The 25,342-nt window shown below is 42.2% G+C and overlaps 2 protein-coding genes and 3 non-coding genes across 5 annotated transcripts; 4 read left to right on the forward strand and 1 right to left on the reverse strand.

Annotated features, from left to right (window-relative positions):
• The first annotated feature begins 362 nt into the window (after positions 1-362).
• EIF4A2 (eukaryotic translation initiation factor 4A2) lies at positions 363-7,766 on the forward strand. The gene is made up of 11 exons (XM_074834157.1): positions 363-497; positions 1,655-1,700; positions 1,789-1,921; positions 2,185-2,324; positions 3,485-3,653; positions 3,823-3,932; positions 4,063-4,206; positions 4,622-4,759; positions 5,040-5,129; positions 5,363-5,442; positions 6,954-7,766. Exons 1-11 carry the CDS (start codon positions 469-471, stop codon positions 7,096-7,098), a joined length of 1,224 nt encoding a protein of 407 aa, XP_074690258.1. The 5' UTR covers positions 363-468; the 3' UTR covers positions 7,099-7,766.
• LOC141927517 (small nucleolar RNA SNORD2) lies at positions 2,035-2,105 on the forward strand. Its single transcript, XR_012624475.1, has one exon. It is a non-coding gene; the product is annotated as a small nucleolar RNA SNORD2 (small nucleolar RNA).
• LOC141927513 (small nucleolar RNA SNORA81) lies at positions 4,260-4,441 on the forward strand. The gene has a single exon (XR_012624472.1). It is a non-coding gene; the product is annotated as a small nucleolar RNA SNORA81 (small nucleolar RNA).
• Positions 4,843-4,969, forward strand: LOC141927506 (small nucleolar RNA SNORA63). Its single transcript, XR_012624465.1, has one exon. It is a non-coding gene; the product is annotated as a small nucleolar RNA SNORA63 (small nucleolar RNA).
• Positions 7,767-8,605: 839 nt separating the features above from the next.
• On the reverse strand, positions 8,606-22,815 carry RFC4 (replication factor C subunit 4). The gene is made up of 10 exons (XM_074834158.1): positions 22,498-22,815; positions 21,812-21,890; positions 17,102-17,181; positions 15,812-15,931; positions 14,215-14,358; positions 13,810-13,930; positions 13,229-13,354; positions 11,534-11,614; positions 9,656-9,772; positions 8,606-8,812 (listed from the first exon to the last, which is right to left on the reverse strand). The coding sequence occupies exons 1-10, from the start codon at positions 22,629-22,631 to the stop codon at positions 8,717-8,719; spliced, it is 1,098 nt and encodes a 365-aa protein (XP_074690259.1). The 5' UTR covers positions 22,632-22,815; the 3' UTR covers positions 8,606-8,716.
• Between the last annotated feature and the right edge of the window lie 2,527 nt (positions 22,816-25,342).

A 25,342-nucleotide genomic window follows, 5' to 3' on the forward strand; every position in this document is an offset into this window, starting at 1 on the left:
CCAGGCCTTAGGCCGGGCCCCCCCGCGCCCCTTCCCGCCGACCGCCCCCCCTGCGCGCCGCGCTCCCCCTCCCCCGCGCTGCAGCAGGGGCCGGAGCGGGAAACCCCGTGCGCAAGAGCGAGCGGGAGGGGGGGGGGAGGTGGAGGAAGGAGCGAGGTGCCGTGACGCCGACAATGGTGCAATATCCTTCCGCACCCTGAGGGGGAAAAAAGTAGTTCCATGTTGCCCTGACCTCCTGGACCCGAGTAGCTCAGACACCCCCTCCAGAGTCTCTCAGACAGTGGGTGAGGGGAATCTCTTGGGAGGGGGGCCGAATCCAGGGGGGATTCGTGCTTTTTTCGCTGTGGCATGAGGTGTATATCCATGCGCAGAGCAGAGCGAAACGAGTCCGGCAGCGGGGCGGATATATAAAGCGGGTGCGGCGGAGGCTTTGCCTTTTCAGTTGAGGACAGCGTTGGTGATCGGAACATGTCAGGCGGCTCCGCGGATTATAGCAGGTATGGCGCGGCGTGCGGAGGCCCCAGGCCCTTTCCTCGTACGGAGGTTCGATGGGCTGGGCGGAGGCGGCCAGGGAGAGGGAAAGAAGCGAGGGTTGTGTATGTTGGGGTGTGCCTGCGCGCTCGAGGTGGCGCAGTGAGGGCGGCTCGGCGCTGCGTTTAGACAGCGCCTGCTGCCCCGGCCCCTCCCGGTTCTAGACGTTTCGGTCCCGTCTCTCCCTTCACTCGCGGTTCAGTGAAGGTTTATTTACATTTCTTGGGGTTCGCTTTCTCGTTATTAATTTTCTTAGTAACGCCACCCCTGGAAAAAAAGGGCTATTTTTAATTTAATCGTACTAACGGAGCTAAGTGTATTTAAAATGCTTGGGTGCCTTGTTGAGGATTTTTTCCTTAAAATTACTTTCTTCCTCCGCACTCGGGTCCCGTGTCGTTCCCCCCCCCGCCCGGTTTCCGCCGTTGGTTCGCCTCGGGTTTGCGGGCCCGGTTGAGGGCGAGACCATTCTTGGGTGGGGGGGAGCAGGGCGCCGCCCCCTCGGCGCTCGCCCGGCGCCTTCCTCCGCCTGCGCGCAGTGCCCGGGTTGCGCAATCCCAGGGGTGGAGCTCTCGCGAGAGTTGCGGGGCGCTGAGGCGGGGCGGGGGGAGGGGGGAGAAGCGCAGCGGAGCCGGGCGGCCGCCTCCCCCGCCGCCCCCCCTCCGCTTCACGCCATGCGCTGCGGCTGAGCGAGCTTAGAGTGCGCAGCGGCAGCCCTCGCCCTGTGCTCCCTCCCCGCAGCGGCGGGGCCCGCCGTGCCGAGCCCCGCCTTACAGCCATGCCTTCCGGGAGGGGGGCGCTGTGCGGTGCCGCATGCGGTCCTTGGCTCGTCGGCGAGGGGTTTTTTTTAATAGGCAAGGCTCTTTACCCGTGATTAAGCCATATTTTTCGGGGGGGGGGGGGGGGGGGGTTCTTCACTGCGAGCCTCGCTGTGCCTTGGAGGCTTGGATGATCTTCTGTCACGTTGGGTTAGTGGCAGCCGAGCTCGGGGGGAGAGGGTAGGAGTCCCTCCATTGGCAAAGCATCAAAGCACCTGCTAGAATGATCTGTCACGGGTTCCAGATATGGCTTTTGGCAGCCCGTGTTAGGTGCTCCTGTGTTAACAGCTTTTTGTATTTGGTGACAGAGACCATGGCGGCCCAGAGGGAATGGACCCCGATGGTGTCATTGAGGTAAGCCTATCCGAACTGAGTAGAGAATTTAATTACTAATCGAGATAGATGTTGGATTTAATATTTTCTATTTTTTTCTTTATTACAGAGCAATTGGAATGAGATTGTTGACAATTTTGATGATATGAATTTAAAAGAATCCCTTCTAAGGGGCATTTATGCTTATGGTTTTGAGAAGCCTTCGGCTATTCAGCAGAGAGCTATTATTCCATGCATCAAAGGTATGCAGGTGATTCATTTGTTGATATCAACATCGGATAATTAGGAAAGTGTTGTAAAATGCATACACTGTTTTATTACCATGTGATGATACATATTTTAATATTTATTGAACAAGTGATATGATGGTACACCATCTTTCGGGACTGACCTGAAATGGAGAGAACTCTTAATATCTGATCACTTATTTCAAAGGGAATGAAATAAAACTAAAAACATGAATGACCTGTGTGGGAGCAGTAAATGTGTATCCTACTTTTTTTAGGGTATGATGTGATTGCTCAAGCTCAGTCAGGTACTGGCAAGACAGCCACATTTGCTATTTCCATCCTGCAGCAGTTGGAGATTGATCTCAAGGAGACCCAAGCACTAGTATTGGCCCCTACCAGAGAACTGGCTCAACAGGTATTGATAGTGTAGTTAAAAAAAAAAAAAGCTGCTTGTGTGTTGCATAGGTTTCAGGTTTCACAACTGTGAGACAATAAACAGACATCTTAAGGGGCTGTAACTAATATCCATTCAGAACCCGTTTTGTGTTGAGTAATGGGGGATATAAACTGGCTTCTGTCCCACAAGTTCTCTGCCTGCTTGCAAAGTTGAGTTGATGCATGTGGAGGGTATGCGGGGCAGGGATGCAGGAGCCAGTGGCAATGCTGCGTATAGTTCTGAGGAAGCATCTTCAGCAGAAAAAATACAAGATATGTTATTAAAAGCACAGTGTTCTGAGTGGAAACAAAACTTTTTGGAAGCTGTTTGAACTTGCGTGCAGTTGTGCAACATGAAAACTGCAGTGCGCATGTGGTCACTTCATTGTTTTTGTATTTTTGTGATGTTTTCCTGACTAAATGTTGTTGCATGTCTGCTACACCTTCAAGACTTGGTATTCTGTTGTACTAAGTGGCAGTGCTCACAGGATACTTAATTTTTGGGATTAATGTATATCAGTAATGCAGGTTCTGAAGATGAAATGTTGAACAAACTCAAAATAGAGTAGAAAATAGATTTATATAAAATTTATTGTCTTTTTCAACTAGAATATACTGAGATGCCAGTGCTATAGTGAAGATTCTTGCTAAACATACTAAATCAGACAGGAAGGAAATTTTAAAGGCAGATCAGTGGAACAAGAACCTCTGATCAGAAGGTTTAGCCTTTGTTCTACTCTGAAGACATTGGTGAGGTGAGATTTGTTTTGAAGCCTGGCATACAGCAGTGCACTTGTACACTTTCATGAACTTTCTGCAAGTGCTTAGCATGCAGGCCTTAACAGTTGAAGACTTGAGTTCTGGAGGCCCTGCTTTTAACTTAATAGCAAATGCATGGTAGTCACTTCTTTAGTTCGACTAGTAAGGGCAAAAATGGAACTTAAGTGCCCTTCTGAGTTAAGCTTTCTAGTGAACGATAAGAAGCAGTTGGGCAAAATCATTAGCAGCTGTGTTCTCTAACTAAGAGCTGTGTAGTCCTTGTGTGCTCTCTTAGCTTTTAAAATCCATGAACAGCAATGATAACTGGGCTTAATCTTTAATGTACCAGGAACTACCACTAATTGACGGGTTTTATTTTAGATTCAAAAGGTAATTCTGGCCCTTGGAGACTACATGGGAGCAACATGCCATGCTTGCATTGGTGGTACAAATGTTCGCAATGAAATGCAAAAACTTCAGGCTGAGGCTCCGCACATTGTGGTCGGAACTCCAGGGCGTGTGTTTGACATGTTAAACAGACGCTATCTTTGTAAGTATGAATTTAATTTTGCTCTTGATAATAAATTTCCAATACAAATGTCACACGTATGCTGTCATTGTAGAGGGTTGTACTGGAAAGCTTAGTCCTAAAGGAGAGTGACAATAAAAGTATTTAATGTATTTCTGAAACTTCATGAGATGCTACTTCTTTTTTATAGCACCTAAATGGATCAAAATGTTTGTTCTGGATGAAGCTGATGAAATGTTGAGCCGTGGATTTAAGGATCAAATTTATGAGATCTTTCAAAAATTAAGCACAAACATCCAGGTAAAAAAACCCTTTTACGTGGTTAAATTCACAGATGCAGCTTTGGTTACAGTGTAGCTGAGAACTGCTGAATTGTCTAAATCAAACTTGGTGCCCTAGGTACATGCTAACATGGAGTAATGCATTCTAGGTTGTGTTGCTGTCGGCTACCATGCCAATGGATGTGTTGGAAGTGACCAAAAAGTTCATGAGAGATCCCATACGTATTTTGGTGAAGAAGGAAGAACTGACTCTGGAGGGTATCAAGCAGTTCTACATTAATGTTGAGAGAGAGGTTGGTATCTGTTGTACTTGCTGTGGCTGGAAGAGCTATGTTTAAGTTCTCTTACCTTCTTGTTAAAAGCACTGTGCTAAAATTACAGAAACCAAGGCTGAGCTTTGGTTTCTGTAATAATGCTAGTAGAGTACACGCAAGAAGAAGAAAAACAATGCACTGGGTCAAAAATGACTAGGGTGGACCTCTTTCTTAATGTCCAGTGTCCTGTGTCTTAAGATTTGGTGCAACAGTTGCTGCAGGAACTTGGCTTAGTGTCTTGTTCCAACCTTTCAGGTCATACTGAATGTAACTGCACACTAGAGCACACTTCATCGGTTATTGCTTTTGAGTTTTATTCCTGGTTTGGGATTCTCGTTACATACTGAATTGTCAGTGGCATGATGCATTTCCTTGTTTGTTTCCTTCTGTTCAGGAGTGGAAGCTGGATACTCTCTGCGATCTGTATGAGACACTGACCATTACACAGGCTGTTATTTTCCTGAATACAAGGAGAAAAGTAGACTGGCTTACAGAGAAAATGCATGCCAGGGACTTCACAGTCTCAGCTCTGGTAAGAATCAATACTTCCATGTAACTTCTGAAATGCCATGTACATACTGAAAAACAAATTATGATGAGCTACGTAGGAGTGAAAAGCAGGAAAGTTATAATATAGCTGTGTGGTGCTGTATTATCGTTCCCCCTGCTTAAAGAAAAATGCTTCCTTCTATCCCTACCTGCTTTGTTCCCACGGCAGGTAGGGACGCTGGGTTTCATACATCACTTTTTTAAAAGGATATTCCCATCTGGAGTATTGGAATTGTAGTAATTGCAACTTTTTCACTCTGCAGCATGGTGACATGGACCAGAAGGAACGGGATGTTATCATGAGAGAGTTTAGATCGGGATCAAGCCGTGTCCTGATCACCACTGACTTGCTGGTGAGTATCTTACACCAAACACATTTCTGTTTAAATCTGCCAAAAGCTTCATACTTCAGTGAAGGTTCTTGTAGCCTGAACTCTTTGAAGCTTCTTGGAAGAGTAAAGACTGCGCTCCACTATGAACTACACAGTTGTAGTTCATCACTAACCATGCGGTCGACAAAAGCACAAGGTAAATAACTTAACCTGAAGCCTGTGACTTGCACTGAAGACTCTGTGTTGCTTTTCAGGCTCGTGGCATTGATGTGCAGCAAGTGTCACTGGTTATAAATTATGACCTGCCGACCAATCGTGAAAACTACATTCACAGGTTAGTTGGCTCTATCCTCTAGTCGGTGTGCTACATGGAATGTCACCTCCTCTACAGAAATCAGCACAGAACCTCACCTCTCTTTCCCTTCAGTCCTTACCAGTAGCAGGAGGTGTTACGCATCCATTCATACAGTACCTGCTAAAAAGCTAGCAGGAAATAAAAACAGTTGTGTGGTTTGCTTTAAAAAAGCCCTGACATGCACACCTGTGGTTCTCAAATGAGGGAGGAGCAGAACTTTCAGACAACAAAACGAAAGCAGTGGGAAAACTTAGATGTGTGATGGGTTCAGTGATGGCTGATCATTCTTTGCTGAGATCTGGGGAAATGGAAATTGCCAGCTACTGAACTCATTTTTGCTGTGTAGGCTGTGGAGTATGATGATGAAAGCCCTTACTGGTGTAGCACCTTGATATTGTAGGTCCTGGCTAATCGGCAGCTGTTGCTGCTGCTCAGTGACTAGACTTTTAATACTTGTAGCAAACGAGTTGTACAGGGCTGCCTTCGCTTGTGGAGGCCCAACTGTTGGTGCTTTGTGTGCCTTGTTTGCTTTTGGTGGCTCCTCTTACAGGGGGATTCTTCCCTCTGTGGTGTGTGTCTTCTGGTAGCAACTTGAGTTTTGTTTCCCTAGGCTTAGTTAACTGCTTCTAGTGACTGTCCCTAAATTAAGTAAACTGTGCTTTGTTACTTGATGTAAAAAAATACAGGAGTCGATAGCAGCAGTTGATGACACAAGATGGTGCTCAGAAACGGCGTTGACGTAATTTAGGACGTGGATTCGTAAGCGGCACAGTTTGAATAAAGAGCGAGTCGGTATTTATATATTTCTTTTGTCATGATTATTCACTAAGTTTTGTGAGCCATTTTTGTGTATTTAGCTCTTGCTGACTAGGTGCTTTATTGTGCAGTCTGCAGGGAGGTAGAACCGATGGTGGGTGTAACAACTACTGTGATGTGTTAGTGACTGACTTGGGCTTACACAAAAATGTTGAGCTTGGATTTTTCTTTCTAAAAAACAAAACTAAGTTTTCCCACTGGAAACAGTTACATTGAATTAAAATTCTCAAGTTGAGTGTGCTGTTCCATGTTACTGGATATAATTGGATTAACTTGGGAACAGTCTGATTTTTGAACAAGAGCTTATCTTTTGTATGCCCCGTGCCTGGGATTGGATGCATGTGGTGCGGGTGTGTTGGCTGAACAGAGGGGAGGGAGGCCGAGCTGGGACTCCATAGCCCAGTACCAACCATTAAATACAGATCTTACTTTGCAGCCCAAAGCGTAACCTTTTCTGCTCTGCTACTTTCCATAGGACGGACATTTCTTCTGTACTGTTGGCACTAACTGCTAGTTTTTCCTGACCAGACATGACTTTGGTAGCAGCTGGTCCTGTAAATGCAGCATAAACTGGCCAGTGGCAGATAAAAGAGCAGCAGTTAATGAATGGATCTTGCAAACAAAGCAGATTAGTGTAGTTAACCTGCATGTACATGTGTTCTCTTTTTGTGCAGAATTGGCCGGGGTGGTCGTTTTGGCAGAAAAGGTGTGGCTATAAATTTTGTCACTGAAGAGGACAAGAGGATCCTGCGAGACATTGAGACTTTCTACAATACTACAGTGGAGGAGATGCCGATGAATGTGGCTGATCTCATTTAATCCCTGGGATGAGGTGGTTTGAATGCAGTGCTCGCTGTTGCTGAATAGGCGATTCACAACGTGCATTGTGCTTCTTTCTTTGGGGATATATTGAATCTTGTCTCAATGCTCATAACGGATCAGAAATACAGATTTTTGATAAGCGAAGCGACTTTTTGTCGTGAGCTCTTGTGGGGAAAGCCATTGGCTTTATCCACTTTAGGGTTAGACTGTTGGGGTTGGGTGGAAAGTCATGGGGTCTGTAAATTTTTTCTTTATTAGAAATTTATTTCCTAGTTCCATAGAAGTGGTTGTATTAGATGTTCTTTATCATTTAATAATTTACTTATGGACTAAAAGATATAAGTGCTGTATAAAGTCAGCCAATTATGTTAAACTAGCCTACCTTCCTTTATTGTATGTACTTAACACTTCAGACTGAATTGGAAAGGCCTTTCAAAATCTCTAAACTTTTATAAGAGCATTAAAATGCATTTTTGTTTCATATGTATTTATTCAATAAAGTATTTAATTAGTGGTAAGTGTGATCTGGACCCTGTTGCTAAGCCCCAGCAAGCAAGCAATCATACTATTGTCTTAGTTAGGGTTAAACCCAGTAAAATTTGCCATATTGCACATGTCTTAATGAAGTTTGAATGTTCAATAAAATACTTCTATATTCACTTAAATTGTAAATAGTTGCTTCTTGGTTAGAAAGGGGGTGTCTTGCTCAGTGGGAGGGTGAGGTCTCCTGGGCTTTATCAGTTCCTGGGCTGTGTTTGAAGTGACAGAGGCTGGCCCATCTGACATAGCTCAGGGGTGATGGACGTGTGTCCATAATGCTGAAAATACCCTTTCATCAGAGTAGAAAATGGCTTAATAATCACTCACTACCTTGATTAAAAAGCCCCCTGCCTGCACTGTTTATATTCACTACCCATCCAAGGCCCTTGTTTACTGCATTCAGGATGGTGGGGCAGTCCTGGGAGTCTAGTGTCAAGTCAAACAGCATCCAAAGTAGCATCTCAGACGGCTCCAAGACTCAACCCCCCCAGCTGTGTTCTTTATACAGGTAACAGCTTCAAAGACTGGTTTAGAATAGGATACTCAGGAAAATCTAAGCAACTTCTATCAGAATGTGACTTGCCCTTCACCCCACATTTTTTCTTACAAAGCTTAGGTGAAATAAAAGTAATAGGCTTAGTGATTTTTGCAGCATTTAATGGTAAAGGGCCCAACACACAATGGAGGTGGATGTGCACCCTCAGGAGCTGGGCTTAGTCTGAAGCCTCATGCAATTGTTTTGCCAAGTCAATACTTTCAAAACTAAACAATGTGGGCTTTCCTTTCTCTGCTTTCAGCTGATAATGACTAAGTATAGTATGTATGCACATTTTTGATATATTTACCTTTTCATGTATAAGTCTACAACAAAAAAATGGAAAGCAGGAGCATGGCTGGCCCCTTAGCAGCCAGAGATCTCTTTAACTAACCTAGTGTAAAAACATGCATAAAATACTCCAGCAGGAGCTTTCCAACTGCTGAGCAGTCCTTTTATTGCAAAAAACAGTACAAAAGTCAACAGGTCCCGGCTCAGAGCCTCTGCCAAACAAAAAGCTGTTCTACTCTGGTGGTGGAGTTAAGTGTTCTGGGTGAGCTGCTGCATCACAAGGGCACAGAGACTCACCAGCTGCAAGTATTCATCAGCACCATCTGCCAAGCATTTGTCTACTTCCTGCAAACAGAAAAGAGAAGGTAAAACCCTCTTAAAATGGTGGTGCTCAGGCCAGCCCTCCCTCAGGTTACAGTGGAGAACAGTTTGCCAACTGTTTACTTAATTGGCAATGAATTCTCCAGCCGTCACACACCAGATACCCATCATACCAAATGGGGAAAAATTACCTCTCCAGCCTCCATCTTCTTGAGGAGGCCAAGACCTGAGAGTTGATACACAAGCAGGGATGCCCCATTTGCTCTGCACAAACTGCAAGGAGCATCACTCTGCAGGTCATCAACGCTCTCTGCCTTTCTCCAGTAAATTTAGCAAAACCTCCACCACAGCTATCTTTTGTTCTTGGCCAAAATTTAGCAGGTTAATTAACTCTTTTTTTTCTGAAAAGGCATTATTTTACACACCAGAACAAAACCTTGCATTTTGTAGCTCCTAATTTTTTTTTAAGTACTGACGTAATCTCACCTTAATTTTCCCTCCCACCTTACATTAAATAAAAAAACAACCCCAAACTCTTGCTTGAGTCCCCTTAGAACAATATAATATGGCTAGTAATTCACTTATCTTACTGGATTTCAATTCCTTCTCATGAAATTTCTCAGGACAAAAATTTAGGTTCTACCAAGAAACATTCAGAACTAGAAATCAAAACCACAGAATCACAGAATTGTCTAGGTTGGAAAAGACCTTGAAGATCATCTAGTCCAACCATTAGCCTAACATTGACAGTTCTCAACTATGTGTATGTATACAAATCATGTATATACTTCTTGGGAGAGAGTGCATAAACAAAAGTTAATCACTGGACATCAATGTGTTAGATTTTAACTGAAGCTACAGACTTACCGCAAGTTTCTCAACTATGACAGATTTCTGCTTGTCACTGTAATCTTCGCTCTCAACAATAGTATCATGCAGCTGGTTTACAAGCTGAGCAACAGCATAGCCTTCATTTATGAGATTCTGTCTCAGGGAGAGAGGAAAATGGAAATAATTCAGCAGCAGAAACACCACAAAATGGAAAACCAATCTGAAAAATTCCACCTGAACTGAAAGACTGTACCGAAATTTATTCCAAAACTTCTAAACTTTAGAGGACAGGTCAGCAGTTTGTACACAGTCCAGCATCCTGCCCAACAGTGACCCAAAGTGAGCACCTAGGAAAGACTGCAAGAGCATGGCAGGCATATAGCAATAATTTTGCCCAAATATTCTTCCAGCTTCTGACAATTTAGATCTCAGGGATTTTGTGAGCTAGAGACATTTTAAGCATTTAACAACCTTCACTGAACCTGTCCAATCTTCTTCTAAAATTAGGAAAGCTTAGCATCCATAGCATCATGTGGCAGCTTTACAGCCCTCACATTTTAAAGCGCCACCTACTTTATTCATCTGCTAGTTGCTTGCCTCAGGCATACAGAGATCTAAGGCCAAAACTTTTTCAATAAAATAAAAGCCATGGCAACTAAAGATAGCATTTTTTTTAAAATCAGTAGTGCCAAGTTATAAAAACAGCAAATACCGAGAACAGTAGTCCATGAAGCCATTTAGGCAGAGAGAAGTTTATGGAAACAGAAAAAGAGTTGGTGCAACCTTATTTTTCTGTACAGCAAAATAAACACCCATGCTTTACAGAAGTATGTACTCAAATTGTGTCAACTGCATATTGAGCATATTTGAAACAAAACCCCACCATGAAGTACCTACTCAAGAAACTGGAGAACAGTTCCAAACTACTACATTAGATTAGATCATGGTTTGATGAAAGACTATACCAGATGCAAGGATTTAGAAAATGTGTATCATCACCTCTTAAGATCAACACATTTTCAGACATCATGGCAAGTAAATGTGAAAGTCTAAGGCAGTAACATCTGCACAAGTCCTTGCACAACAATTCTGAGATCTGCTGCAAGTCTACATGAGAATAAATCCAGACTCAAATCCAGAGGTCCTGCCAAAACTATCTGATGAGGCTCAGCCAAGTAAAAAGCAGGAGACTGACCAATACTGGTTTTTTTCATACAGGCATAGAACATTTCACTGGAAGGGAGAATGGTATTATGGCATGCTCCCCTCTTGTCAGGGACAAATCCTTGATTTTAAGTCCAGTTCAAGACTGCCTGAGCCTCCTTTAAACCCATGAGATCAGGAATTTTCCATTCTTCAAAGAGAGAAAAAACCTTTTGTGTATTAAAGAACATAAATCCAGCTCTAGAAACCGGTAGCTTGTGCCCTGCAATATCTATTTTAAGACAAACTTAATCACTAGTGTACTGTAAGATTAACATGAAATATTGTAAAACTGAAGACTTATTACAGCTTTATTCAGATACTTCTCATCTAACACAGCTTCCATGTAACGAAGAAGGTGATGAGTCCAGAGACTAGTCGAGTCCACTGGAGACACAGTTTTAAAGGCCTGAGCCAAGTGTCTCGCTAGGAACTCCTCGCCTGCCTAATTCAGGCTAACAGCTCCACATGTCATCAGTTTAGCTCAGGGGAAAACCAGAGTCACACTGGTAGGGAATCCTATTTGCAGCTCTTCCTCAGATAAAGATAAAGGTAAAGATCAGAGTACTAACTGGTAAAGACATGCCTTCTGAAATGTGCATCCTAATTGACCTGGGGACAAATGTTCTTCAGCTGCAGCCCCGCAAGCAAAGGATTCGCAGGGCAGTGACCTAGAAAAATATCCAGGCTAGAGCACTAACAGGAATCTACCTTTGCCAGTGTTTCCAGTTTCTCAAATGAACCACTCTGGCAGACAGACAGCAGTTCATCAGTTGTTTCTTTAGGGATGACCTGTAACAAGAAGTTACATTCCTTAATTTCAACTTTGTAAACTTAAAATTGAAGTTGATGCTTACAAACAACTACAAACTGTTCATGAAGGAGGCCATTTTAGCATTTAATTCCTCTACACACCCAACCACTTTCAAGCAAGTATGTAAGACTAGCTAAATTTTATGAGTGAGCACTAGATTGTAATATTTGTCCTATATTGGTTATATTAAAATAAAAACTATATAATGATAGTGAATAGTCAAAGTCACCTTCATAAATCCAACACAAAATCACTTATTCAGGACACTGACTAAGTGGAAGACCTACGTCAACGATTAGATCAGCCAATGCTTTCTGTACCATTGTACACCTAAGCAAAACTGCAAATCAGTCTTCTCTCCAGTGATGCACTGGGGACATACAAAAAAAGCCCAATGCAACAAGATCAGACAGTAAATCAGAAGAAAAAATGTTGACAGATGCAATTATTTAGCTCTGAGCAGGGAAGCATTGCCCACATTCTCCCTTCTACTCATTGTCTTTCCTGTCAGTTGAGTGTCTGGACAGTTCAGTTTCAAAGTTTCTTTACTAATCTTTTGTAGTAAGGTCATTCCAGGGTCAAAAACATTATGTATAACCAAGAACTTGAAGACTTTAACGAAGATGTAAAGTTGGGTTCCTTTGGTTTAAACAAGCATTATTCAGTAACATAATTTCATGCTTCTCTTTCCTATCATCACAGTCAACTTCTGCCAGGTTTCTCAGAAATTGCGATTTACAGATACCTGTAAGCAAAATCCAGCTCTTTTCTACAGCTAGATACACAAAAATAAACAAGTTCACCGAGAAGATTGTTTAAAGCATGCACAGTGACAATTACCTCTGGTTCCATCAAAGTGAAAACCTCACAACCCTTACAATTAGCTATGATGGTAACACCTTCAAGGGAAGAGTGTCCATCATTAAAGCGCATTTATTTTTCAGCTCCTCAATTCCTGATCTCACATTTTGTGCTTTAGGGGGTGTTTTGTTGTTATAGGAACATTTTCACACAAGTTTTACTAAATGCATTTCCTCCCAGGTTTCTCCTGTCCCTGTCAGTATTTCCTAGGTCATTCCAAAACTACTGTTTTGTTAAAAAGCAAGGTCCATACACATCCTTGAAGAGACACCGTCACTGTGAATGTGAAGATGAAAGCTGCTACTGAAAGTCATTGCCCTGTGGTGTTTCCAAACCATATTTTGCAATGATTTTATTTATATACACACACATACTTATAACACACACACATAAAAGCGCCAAAAATATGTTCTAGTCTGTCCCACAAAAGGCAATACATTTTGTATTCATGGGGGGAAAAGTTCAACTTCAGTTTGAATTATAAGACTATTCTACAGTTTTCCTTGACTTACAGAGTAAGTTGATAGAAACTTGTTATATAGTAAGTGTACAGAATCAGACAGCCTTTAAAATTCTGGTGGATAATGTATCGGTAACATACTGCAACACTGATGGGTATAAACCAATTTTTTAATCAAACTTTGAGCAAAGGCAGATACAGGTAGCAAGTAGACTTACTACACAAATGCTTTTTGGACCAATTACAGGAGAAACTGTAAAGCATAGCTTACCCCAGCAATTTCGGTGACTACCTTCTCTGTGATCTCTTTTCCACCCATTAGGCGAGTGGCACTTTGAAGAAAAGTAATTGCTTTTCTTAAGTCCCCTTCTGACACTTTAACAAGGTATGATACTGCCTGAAAAACAATGTCAGAAAATGCCAAGTTATATGTTCACTGTTAATTAAAATCCAGTACACTTTCTCAGCATGTTGATTTTAAAACATCAAGTAGTGCCTAAAGCAGATTGTCACAGACAGGCACAATAGTCAAGTTATAAAACAACCTCTTTATTAACATAAATGCATGCTGGCAATTTCAGAATGAAGCATGGTTTAATGCAAGTATACTCAGCACAGAACAAAAAGCCCTACAATTTTGCTTCAATTTTCTCTGGTGGATGTTTCTCTGGTTTTAAGAAGACTCTTAAACTTCATTCCATCAGTGGAAGCAAAGTAATATCTAAATGAGTTTATATACTGTATTTAATACAATTGAGCAGTCTGGAAAAGTATGCTGACTTAGCCCCTTTCACTGCAATGCAGTTATGCACTGGATTAAGCAATAAAATTACATGGCAACCATGAACTTACCTCACTACTGATTTTCACATGTTCCTTCTCAGAAACGTCCAACAGCCTCTGCTGTTGGATTTTGTCTGACAAAGGCTTGAAGCGGAATTTGGAGCATCGAGATGTTAAAGGTTCAATTATTCTGAAAGAAAGGAAGGTCAATGTTTGGTAAATGAATGCATGCATCAAGTTCATAGAGACAAAACTATCAAGGCAGAAAAGGGCAACATAACCTTAAAACTGCAACACTGTAAAGAATAAAAGTTGAAACCTAAACATTGTCTTCAGTCTTGTATCTGCATAGCTACCTCTCTGTTAATTGAAAACTATGAAACCTACATATCAACCTCTCAAAGCAGGGGCTGGGGGGAGACTACAGAACAAGAAGGGCAACAAGTCCAAATAAGCAACAAATTCCACACATACCTGCTGATGTAGTTACAAATAAGGCAGAAGCGTGTTGTTTTAGATTCTTTTTCCATTGTGCGTCTCAGAGCTGCCTGGGCTGCTGAAGTCATTGAGTCTGCTTCATCCAGGATTACAATTTTAAAAGGAGGACAAATTTTGCCACTGAAAAGTAAGAAATCCGTTATCCAGGAAACATGCAGTGTATAGACCAAGTTAAAAAAAAAAGTCACTGCAAATAGCAAGTCATATTTTACTTAAGTATTTATATCTGATAAATAGAACATATTCAGAGGTTCAATCTTTTTCATTATTTTTACATAAAGGACTCATATTTGTAATAAAAGGGGAGACTGAGTTGCCATAGAAAGACCAACACTTGAATACTGCAAAAGTCCTCTAAAATACATACTCTTGTGTGGGAGTGTCAGCTCTGCGCAGCTGTGGGAGATTCAATATGTTAAGAGTCAAATCATGTGTTACTGGTAAATGATTAAGAGGCAAGTCGGCATTGGCCTGTCAGCCCTGCACAGCTGTGGGAGATTCAAACTTAAGAGCCAAATAGACATCGGCCGATCAGCTCAGCCAGAGAGCTCTGTTTGGGAAGCTTGGTGAAGGTGGAGAGCTCTGCTCGAGAGAACTCTGCTTGGTGAGCCAGGCAGCTCTGTCCTGCGCTGGCTTGGAGAAGTGCCAGCTCTACTCTGCATCGGCCTGGAGAAGCAGCAAAGTTTGGAGGAGAAACAGGTCTTCAAAGAGAGATACCAGGCTGTACCAGTGTGGTGAACAAAATGGCAGCACTGAGACTGCCTGTGTGGTATGGAACTGTTTGTGGGATAAGAGTGTTGATGACCGTCTACCTGCTGATTTGCTTATCATGAAGTAAGAGCTAAGGTAGCAAGAGCATAGCGAGAGCATAAGTATGTACCATTTTAATAATAAAGGATTTTCCTTCTGCACTTCAATGGAGAGTCCGTGCCTCAGTTGCCACACTCTTGCTTTTAGTTTCTTCTTTTAACAACTAATGCAGCTCTTCTTTTTACAGGATTCCTGATTCCCTGAACTTTAAAGAACACTATAACTGATTAACTTCAGTACACAAGATCATTTCTGGCCAGATAGCCCTGGCATGCACTTTCTTCCTGCTATATTTTCCACAATCTGCTTTTTCCACACATATGGCTTCACCTGCACAGGGCTTCTCACCACCTAACACCAGAATCCTGTTAGCATCTTATAAACTAGCACCCATCTTGTACAAGATGCTGCAGATTAGAGGTACTAGAGGAGCAACTTCCACCGCAATTTACTCAAAGAAGCTTTTCTATGGTAGCCAGACAACATCAGCAAAGGCAACAATGTATCACCAAATCCAGAAGGCCTGATCTTCTGGGGTTTTCCCTGTCTGCCTCTCCCTAACTCTAACAGCACTTAGTAAGAGCTCCTCCCAGGTGTTCAAACTCTTAAGATGAAATTACATGACGTCAAAGCTTAGCCAAAGCACTGTGTGTGTTGCAAACTTCTGGGCAGTGCTGACTCATTATTTATATTAGAATTACAAACTTAACAAAAACAACCACATGCTTTGTCCTAAGCAAGAGGGGTTTGATCCACCACTTACTCTGAACGGCTTCCAGATGCAGTTAGCTGAGCAAAAGCCTTCACTTTTTCCCGAATCACTTGTATTCCACGCTCATCAGAAGCATTTAACTCCAGGACTCTTTGCCGGAATAATTCAGGCCTGCAAAATTTTTTACAACATGTTAGCTGCTAAATCTTGTAATGATACATCATAGAGTACATCAACAACCATTCTGGCCTTTTTGAATGGCAGGTATTATTTTTGCCAGCATTACTAAATAACATACTTTGTTAAGAGACAGTTTAGTTGAGATCATTAAATGAATTTGGTATGAATTTCCATCAGCTATTTTTACAACTGCCTCCCGGACTGCAGAAAACAAGGAAGTGTAAAATTACATCAGTTATTCAGGAAAAAAATAGTAGCAAGTTGGCTTCATAAGTTCAGAGCACTCTATTTTATACACCCTTCTACTTATATGCTGTGAGCATTGTGGAAGAACAAGTAAAATGCCCAGATCCAGTCACTGGCAGTGCTCTGCCACTGCAATACTACCAGCAAGAAATATCTAGAGTATAATACAGGCAGTATTTACCTGCAATACCTCTGATGAAAGCCAGTGTACTCATTTTTTTAAGTTTTGGGAATTCAAATGGACACACAATGTGGAGTTGTCTTCCTAATACTAAACTAGAAGCAGTTCTGTCCAAAAAACAACATGAGCCAAAAATTAAAGATGATGACAGGGAACATGGGGGGCGGTACTAAAGTCAACATTAGATTTCATTGTAACATCAAACCACCTTTTCATCCATTTTTTGCTTATGGGTCACTGAATTAAAAAAAACCTCAAAATACTCAAAGACTCCCAAGTGTTACAAGTGAGTTGATGAATGTACACTTGCTGAATTTAGTCTGATTCCCAATATTACTTCCAGACACACTTCAGTGGGCATAACGGAAAGATTACAATTCAGACATTTTATGAAGTACTTTGAGATCTATGTGTAGCTAATGACTTACTGAATAAACCATTAAAATTGAAATTTCTTTACAAAGTTCAGTAAGGCATATCCAAACTATTTCTTTTCATATTCTTTCCTATAGGGTTACATGGCTGCCAGTTTCAAGTGTTGTAAGTCTATATTGGTAACAGAAATCACTGACTTGTGACAGGGCAAATGAGAAAGAGCTGAATTAGAATGTGAAGATATTCCTGAAAAAGACCTAGAAGCTACATAAGAAGAGGCAATGACCAGAGGCACTCCGTCATATGATTAGAAGACATGTGACAGTCACTTACACCAAAGCAACATGATTCCAGCTTACCCATAGAGTTCTCTAGCAGCTGCTAAAATAGTGGAAGTCTTTCCAGTTCCAGGTGGGCCATAGAACAACAGATTGGGAAGCTGAAACAGCAAGGCACCATTTTTAAGAAAGTAAATAAACTCGACAAACCATAAACAGGAAAAGCTACTGAAAATCTGAGCACCTAATAAAACAGAAACTAGTATCAAGTCTTTCACTTCTAGGTCATTGCACATAGTGCTCTAAAGGAGGACAACAGTTGCTGTTTATAATACAGCATGAACAGGCTGTTACTTGGTGGTACCATCACATGTTCTATCAAAATTGATACTTAAATTTGTATTTTATTTTGATATATTCCCTCCAGGTCATGTCTGAGATCACTAAAGCCTACAGAACTTACTGTTATGACTGCAGTGACATGCAAACTTATCCAAGGATGCTCCTCAAACAGTCTGGATAACACCAGCAGTGCAGCTGTGACAAAATCTGTCACAGGTTAACCATCCCTTACTTTCTCATCTCCCCAGACTATCTTTTCAAGCCACACTGAGAATTCTGTGCTGCCATTAACTCCACTGCAATAAGTACAAGGTAGCTTGTGAATGCCTGTGCTACATTGCAGTGAGTGTAATGCAGAGACAGCCTAACGCTAATCACAGAGATGCTTGTAACAACTGACAGGAATGCATAGCGCTGGCAAATTTCTACATCCATCCAAGAATTTTTCAAAGGAGGAGACCAGTGGCATTTCTTAAAGAGATTAGGTTAACTGATCTTTCACATTAATTAAAAACCTCAGCATGAAAAATAGGAATGCATTAAAAAAAATATGCTGACACAGGAAGATCAAAGCAGCACAGCAAAGACTGCAGTAATAATTATAGGAAGACATTTAGCAGCACAAAGCATAAAATCTCACAATTTGAGAATATAACTAAATATCTGCCAGATGTCTGGAATTCATCAGATGGAATAAAATAAAAGATGACTTTGTTTTGTCTGTCGGTCAGAGAACAGTATAAGCCTGCGTAACACGGTGGTCCTAGGATATGCACTTTCAATACGGTTGAAAAATTATTAATACTAACAAAGGGCTAATAAGACTTCATCTGGAAGGCTACACACAGTTCAGGTCATCCTTGGCTAAGGATGATGAATCCAAACTGGGAAAGGTTAGTAAAGGAATGAAGAGCTTATCTTATGAGAAGTGACTTTTTAAAAGTGTTTGATTTAGTTAGTTCAGCACAACAAAAGCTGAGAGGGAACATGACTGATCTTCATAAATATATCAGAGCAACACAGAGACAAAGAACAAAATTGGCATGAACCAAATTTGTGTAAGTTAACCATGACTAAGTTTTGGCTGAAATCAAGAAGCCCCCTAATTAGCATAGGAGTGATAGATTTCTATACTACTATTTCAAGTAACCCCTCTTATAAATTATCAGGCTGCACTTTAAAACTGCTGCCTCTGATAGTAGGGGATGTTCCAGTTCTACATTCTTAGAACAAGAATCCAAGTGTCTCCTACAATCAACAGCAAAAAGATAAACCTCTCAGTCTGATTTCATTTCCAGCCCTTAATAAATATTCTATTTTTAAAAAGAGTCAACTAAAATTAGATTAGAGAATTTTATGTGGAATATAGCAAGCAATGCAGACAGAATGGGAACAGCAAAACCAAAGACATCCAAAGAGCAGAGAAAAATGCAGGAGTACATAATCCATAATCAGAAAATGAAAGAGACAGACCAGTTTGGTAGCAAGCATCCCATTTTAACAACTAAGATAAGACACAGAGATCAGATGCAACTGTGTATGTACTGTAAAAGTACAGATAGAAGAATTTCAATCTTCAATCAATTTATAGTAAATAAATCCATTCAAGTTTTGCCTGCTCTTTCTGCCAATCATTCATTGCTTGTTTCCCTAATTACTAAAAAGTAAACAGCATCCAGTACTGACAAATGTTTTTTCCAGTTTAATTAGATACCACAACATTATTGTCCCACTGCATGTTTTAGGAAAGTTCTAGGGAGAGGAAATGTTTACTGAATTGACAGCTGAAAATTCACCAACAACCGTGTTAGGTTAGCACACTGCAAGGGCAGACATTTTCATGGAGATTCATCATTTCATGCCTCTGTGCTAATTCATACTCTACTAGTAATCATTAGCAGGTAAAAAGTTTTAATAAGAATCTGTTTGCTAATTCCATTAAATCCAATTTTTTTTTACTACTTCTTTACTTTTTTTACTTTACTTCTTTACTACTGTTTCAGCCTCATTTATGCTTGTTTCTCACTGAAGTTGTCACCAGTGTTTACACTACTTTTTCACCAAGCACAGCCTAATCCTTTATGTAACTGTGGCAATATTTTTAAACAGACTGCAACCTGATCTGGTTATCCATTTTTCCATGGTTGGCAGGGGTAAGTAGGATACCTGCAGGCATCATCCTGCTTATGGGAAAGTTACTGCATATAGTGCAAACCCCAACTCCTCTTCTAGAAGTTCCAGTACAAGTGAAAATATAAATTGCAATGACAATCCTATGCCTAACTCTCTTTTCAGTCATTAAGATATTATCAAGTAAATGAAAACTAAAGAATACTATGACATTCGTTAGTTTCTTTGCAAACAGCAACAACAAATCAGTCCTGGGAGAAAGAAATCAACTTCTCCAGTTCAAAACCCCTTGGACTCTGGTCTTCCCAGTTTATAACAAGACAGATGGAGATATATCAGGACTTAAAAGTCCTGCTCTGTTTAGCAGCTCCCAGACCAAGGCCCACAAATACAGGCCAATCAACAAATGACTGGCTCCCCATTTTCAACACTAACGTTTAAATAAAGCACATTACACAAACCTACAGCGTTGTCACAGCTGTTTCTTTGATCTCACCAGATCTCCAAATTCAGTAAGAACTTCTGAAATAAGTACCAGCCATCTCAGAGTTTAAATTACACTTTTGCCTTTTTGACAGAATGAGTCCTTTCAAGAACTAACAAAAATGTCCAAGTGTTAAATATTTTAAAGTACTTGAATGATTTTGTTCTCAAATGCCTTGCTGAGTTTGGGTAGCTGTGGCAAAATAAAAACCCCATAACCATAAGCAGAAGTTATAATCTGTCTTTTCAACTCAGGAGGCAAGAAATCAATGCAAGTGTACTAGGCTCATAATTCAAGAAACATTGCTGACCCAGAAGCTCTAAGGTTTTAAATAGCTGTTGCTCAAAATAGACGTTCACAACCCATCACCTAAGCAATGTTACACAACTGATATGTCCAGACAGAATAGGTGGCAGCACCTCATTTCTCCTTAACTGTTAATCATTTCTTACTAATTACCTCAACTGTACAAATACTATAATATAGCAGCATTGCTGTTGAAACCCAGATTTCTATGGGTACAACATTACATGACAAGGTCACATTACAAAAGCATTCTCAAAGTAAACTGAATCTGGAGACATGACCTAAAGAAAGAAATTATACACGACTTTCCCAGTTCTGTCATACCAGCTTCATTTTGGCTCCCTGTGCTCAAAAAAGGTACATCTGCTTTTGCAAGTTCAGATCTTTTCAGATAGAAATAGACTCATATTAGTCAAAACAGAACTGCAGAGAAAATTGTCTTAAGATAAAATTTTCAAACACCAAAGATTACCTATGCATATTGCGCATCAGAGCACTCTATGAGTGAAAGGTTTCTTGCATAAAACTCTGGAAGGTCCAAATTGTTTCTTTTAGCTCTTGGTGAGCAGACAGCCATATCATAAATGTCATTTTCAGAACATCCTTACCAACTACTTCAGCTGGCATTAACAGTCCATGAAAACAGAAACAGCTTTTGGAGCACAAGAATGACCTTCTAGGTAAAGCATAGAGCAAAAAAAAAAGTCTCAGCATGTACAAAGGAAGGAATTGTCCAGACTTGCAAAAAAGCACAACCATCTCTTGGCTACCTACTTTATTTCTCCCTGCAGTCCCTCCACCTCCCCATCAAGTGGTCTGGAGGAAATAACCATCATTCATACCGAGTATTTACTAAATTTTTATCCAAAAGCAAATGCAAGTGTAAACAAAAGCAATTGAAAATGCTCATCCTCTTTATATTCTTAGGTCACAGATGTCAATGCTGCAGTGAAGTTAGTGCAACTGTCATACCTAGATTTTTAAAGCCAAAGAGACTTACTTGGAAACTTTACCCCAAAAAGTTTGTGGATCACTAAGTAGCAGACCTGGCACTTATAACTTAAACTTCCCTCATTAGCAAACAGCATATTTGTTTTAATGTTTAGCAGTTTCACAGAAGCACTGATAGATAACCAGGACTGTTTAGGAATGACTGGCAATCCAGACTTTTATATGAAAGAAAAATTTCCCCTCTCTTAAACACAAATGTCAAAAGTACTAGCTGAATAGTAGAGACAACAAAAGCCTTTCCAGATTTGAAACTATTAACAAGTAGTTTACCCATTGAGCTTTTCCAGAAAAATTCCAAACTGCATCACAGAGCTGACAACTTTACAATGTTTAGAGGGCTGGAAACATCACAAATTTTACACATATCTCACACCATACTATGAGGAAGCCACTTAGCTTGCTCGTAAAGTACCACAGTAAAAATGATCATTGCTAATTTAGAAAAGAGAGGTTTTCATTGCCGCTGGCTAGTTTCTGCCTAAACATACTGATTGGGTGAATGTTATCATTACACTTACATCAGCACCTTCCAAGGACTTTTTCAGCACAGCAACAACTTCATCCTGGAAGGCGACTTCATCCACATTTTTTGGGCGACTAGATAAAAAGACATTAAATGCAATTTCTTAGCTAACAAATTTTCCGAAGAAAACTGAAATTGAGAAAAACAACTCTTCCCTTTCTGATTACATCAGGTACTGAAGAATTACAGCAAATTTTGTAGTTGAGGTCAAAATCATAACAGGAAATCTGTCCAATGCCTCTGCTCTGTATTACTGAAGTGATCTAATCTCCCAGGAAGCTGTTCATCTATTTATACTGTCAACACCTGCCTGAGCTGGTTTTAGAAGCAGAACTGTACTGCAGACTACAGTATTTTACCACTTTGTGAGCTGATAAAGGCTTCCCAAAACCGAAGCATTTAATGCACCTCTGCACCAAGCCACAGCAATGAGACAGCACTGCTTGACAGAGGCAATGGACACATTTTCTGCTCAGAAACACCAACAAAGGGCTTTTACAGTAGTTCACAGTGCTGGCTTTCCCCCATAACAGGAAAAGTTAAAGGTGTTCTCCCAGGTGGAGACACTTAGAGCTGCAACCCCTTTGCTGTGCTCCACACCCCCTCCAGAACCGAAACCCCCGTCATGACCAGACACGGCCACCCTGGTCAGCAACCCCACTGCCCCAGAAAAGCCCTTACTATTTCTCCACCCAAGGGATGGGTTTGAGCCTCTTGCCCTCCCCGCTGCTCCCCGCTGCGCCAGCCGCGCCCCTCTCCTTGGCAGCGAGGGGCTTGGTGCTGATGGAAGACGGGCCTTTGAGGAAGGCCTGCATGGCTCCGGATAGGCTGGGCTGGGCTAGGCTAGGCTAGGCTAGGCTAGGCCGGGCCTGACCCGACCACCACCTTCACCTCACAGCCTCCCCGCCTGCGCCCCGCCGTTAGGCCGAGCCCAACCCGCACACAGGCCCGCAGCGGCCCAGGCCCCGCCAGCCCTTCCCGCCAACCCGCGGCCGGCCGGGGGCGGGGCCGCTTCCGCCTGCCCAGAGCCAATCACAGAGCTCGGCCCCGCCGCCGAGGCGGGCACTGACGTACCGCCATGAGGCGAGGGCCGCGCGGCGCCCGCCGGCAGCTCTGCGCATGCTCTGGCTGCGGGGGTGGGCGGGGGGAGTGAGGGGAGAGTGCGCGCGCGCAGGGCGGGAGTGCCTCTGGCCGGGGGGCGGCGCTACCTCAGGGCGCCATGGCCGCGCCTCCCCTCAGGGCGGGGCTGCCGCCCGTCTGGTGCCCCCTCATCGCCGTCCATCCAAATGCCCCTTCCCCTGCAAGAAGGGGGAAAAAAAAAAAAGCAAGCGTTGTAGAAAAGCAGCGCCGAAAGCAAGCGGAGAAGGGGCTGCTGCTGTCAAGAGGTGGGAGTCGCTGCGGCCCTGGGGCGGGCCCTGTTGGCGGCTGAGGTGCGTCCTGGGGGTCTCTGGAAGTGGAACCCACGAAAGCCGGAGTCTCTCCCAGGCCTGTCTTGCTCCGGCTGCCCCTGGCGATTTGCGGTTGTATGGTCATCGCTGCTCAAACCTCCGGCCCTTGCTGTAGCCGTGCGAGCAGCTCCCCCAGGTGTACAGGCGCGGGCGTGATTCGTGCAAAAGCTATTAGTGAAGCAAAGTGAATCCTTTTTGTTTTCCCATTACTTATAATAATCTCCATTACAGTAAAGCCAAGAAAAAAATGAGGGGTGTGATTGATGTGACTGTTCCCTTTAAATGACAAAAAAGCATCCTTGTAGATTTGGCAGTCGTGATACACACCCACATTTTCATGCACTGGGTAGCTGTAGCTTCTCCTCCCAATTATGTACCAGCTTTGTGGATAAAAACCAAAAGCAATTCTGCTACCAGCAGCTGCATGTTGTGTGGTTGCAGATGTTCAGCTTTACTATTCCCCTTCGGCTACTCCTGGGCACAAGGCACAGCCCGAGCCGCCTGGGCAGCCGCGGTAGCCATCACCCAGAATAGAACCTGTGCAAGGGAAAAGAGGAGACTGGAAATGGTCTCTATGGCAACAGATGAACAGTCTCTGGAAAAGGAGATGCAGAAAAGAATTTAGGGTGAAAATACATCATTCTATCAGTGAGACAAGCCTGTAATCCTTGTCTGGGCAATTTTAAATAAGCTGTTTCATCTGACATTCTGCTATTGAAGTATGAAATCCAGATTGTAGCCTTAACAGCAAGAAATGCCCACACATATAATTACTGAAGTTGTCTTGTTCTAGCTGAAAATGCAATGCTATTTTTTTTTCCCACTATGATTATATTTGGTACTTCCAAGTCATGGGAACATGGAAATGGTAAGACATATAAGCAGCTAGAACTGTTTAGCTTTCTGAAACTGTATAAAGCTTTGTTGTATTTTTGAAGCTTCATTCTATTTGGTGGTCTCTATTGGATCCACCATCCTTAATGGGGCCACTTCAAATATACCTGGTATTTGAGCATATTATGAACTATGTATGAGCCTCAGCTTCAGTTCAGCAATGGAACTTGCTGTCAGCTACATTAAGTTAACTTCATAATACAACTTTTTGTTTCATTACCTTAACAAAACTTAAAAATTCCAGGAAGGGATAATGAAATGCAAGCTCCTCTCTCTTGCTCCCTGTTTTTCTCTTCCTCCCACTCATACACAAGGACTGAAAACTATGCTTGCTCTATTCTATTGCATTGCATTCATTCACCGTCTTAGGGTCCAACAGATCAAACTCAACAGTTATGACGTCCTCTCATTTGCCTGACTCCAGTGTTTCCCATGGCAGAGACTGTGTTTTTCACTAGCCTCATCAGTGCTCCTCAAATGCGGCCCGTAGAAACTACTAGTCTAATGCATAGAAAAGCCAGTTTAGCGGGAAAATGCTAATCATTTGTTGCATGCTGGATTTGTTCTTATGTAAGACTATTTAAGACTATTTATTTCAATTTATAAAGCTATACAACCCATGATGTGTTGGTATTTAAAAATCGTAGTACCCCAGTGGCAGATGCCTCATTACTGATATTGACCGAAGGCAACCTTCTTTCTTCATTCTCATTGTAGGCAGGTCCTCCAGCCACACGTGAACTCTAGTATCTTCCAAGTACCTCAGGTCTGGTTCCACAACTAGTAAAAACAGATCCCACAGCTCAGTGAAATGATACCATACATTGCACTACTACTACAGCAGACAGGGGGTAGAAGTGGGAGCGTGTGGTGGGATGGGTAGGGAGGTGAAGACTGCATCTTTTGGTGGCAGGACACTTTTCTAGCAGCTTGAGCTGACCTAAATGGGAAGCCTGGTCTCCTTCCTTCCCAATCTTCTTATGCCAGCTTTTGCAGGTGCACAATGGATTGAGGGTTCAAGAGCTCATCTGGTGGAAAACCAATGTGTCAGGGGTTAGGGACAGTAGCAGGGCAAAAGAATTATTTGGCAGAGGATGTCTGTCTTTATAAGTTACTCTGCCTGCTGCCCTGGAGACCTGCCCATGCCTCCATCAATTTAAATCTTCAGCCAGTTGACATTAATG

The sequence above is a fragment of the Strix aluco genome, chromosome 9 (genome assembly GCF_031877795.1).
Source record: "Strix aluco isolate bStrAlu1 chromosome 9, bStrAlu1.hap1, whole genome shotgun sequence".
Classification (NCBI taxonomy): domain Eukaryota; kingdom Metazoa; phylum Chordata; class Aves; order Strigiformes; family Strigidae; genus Strix; species Strix aluco.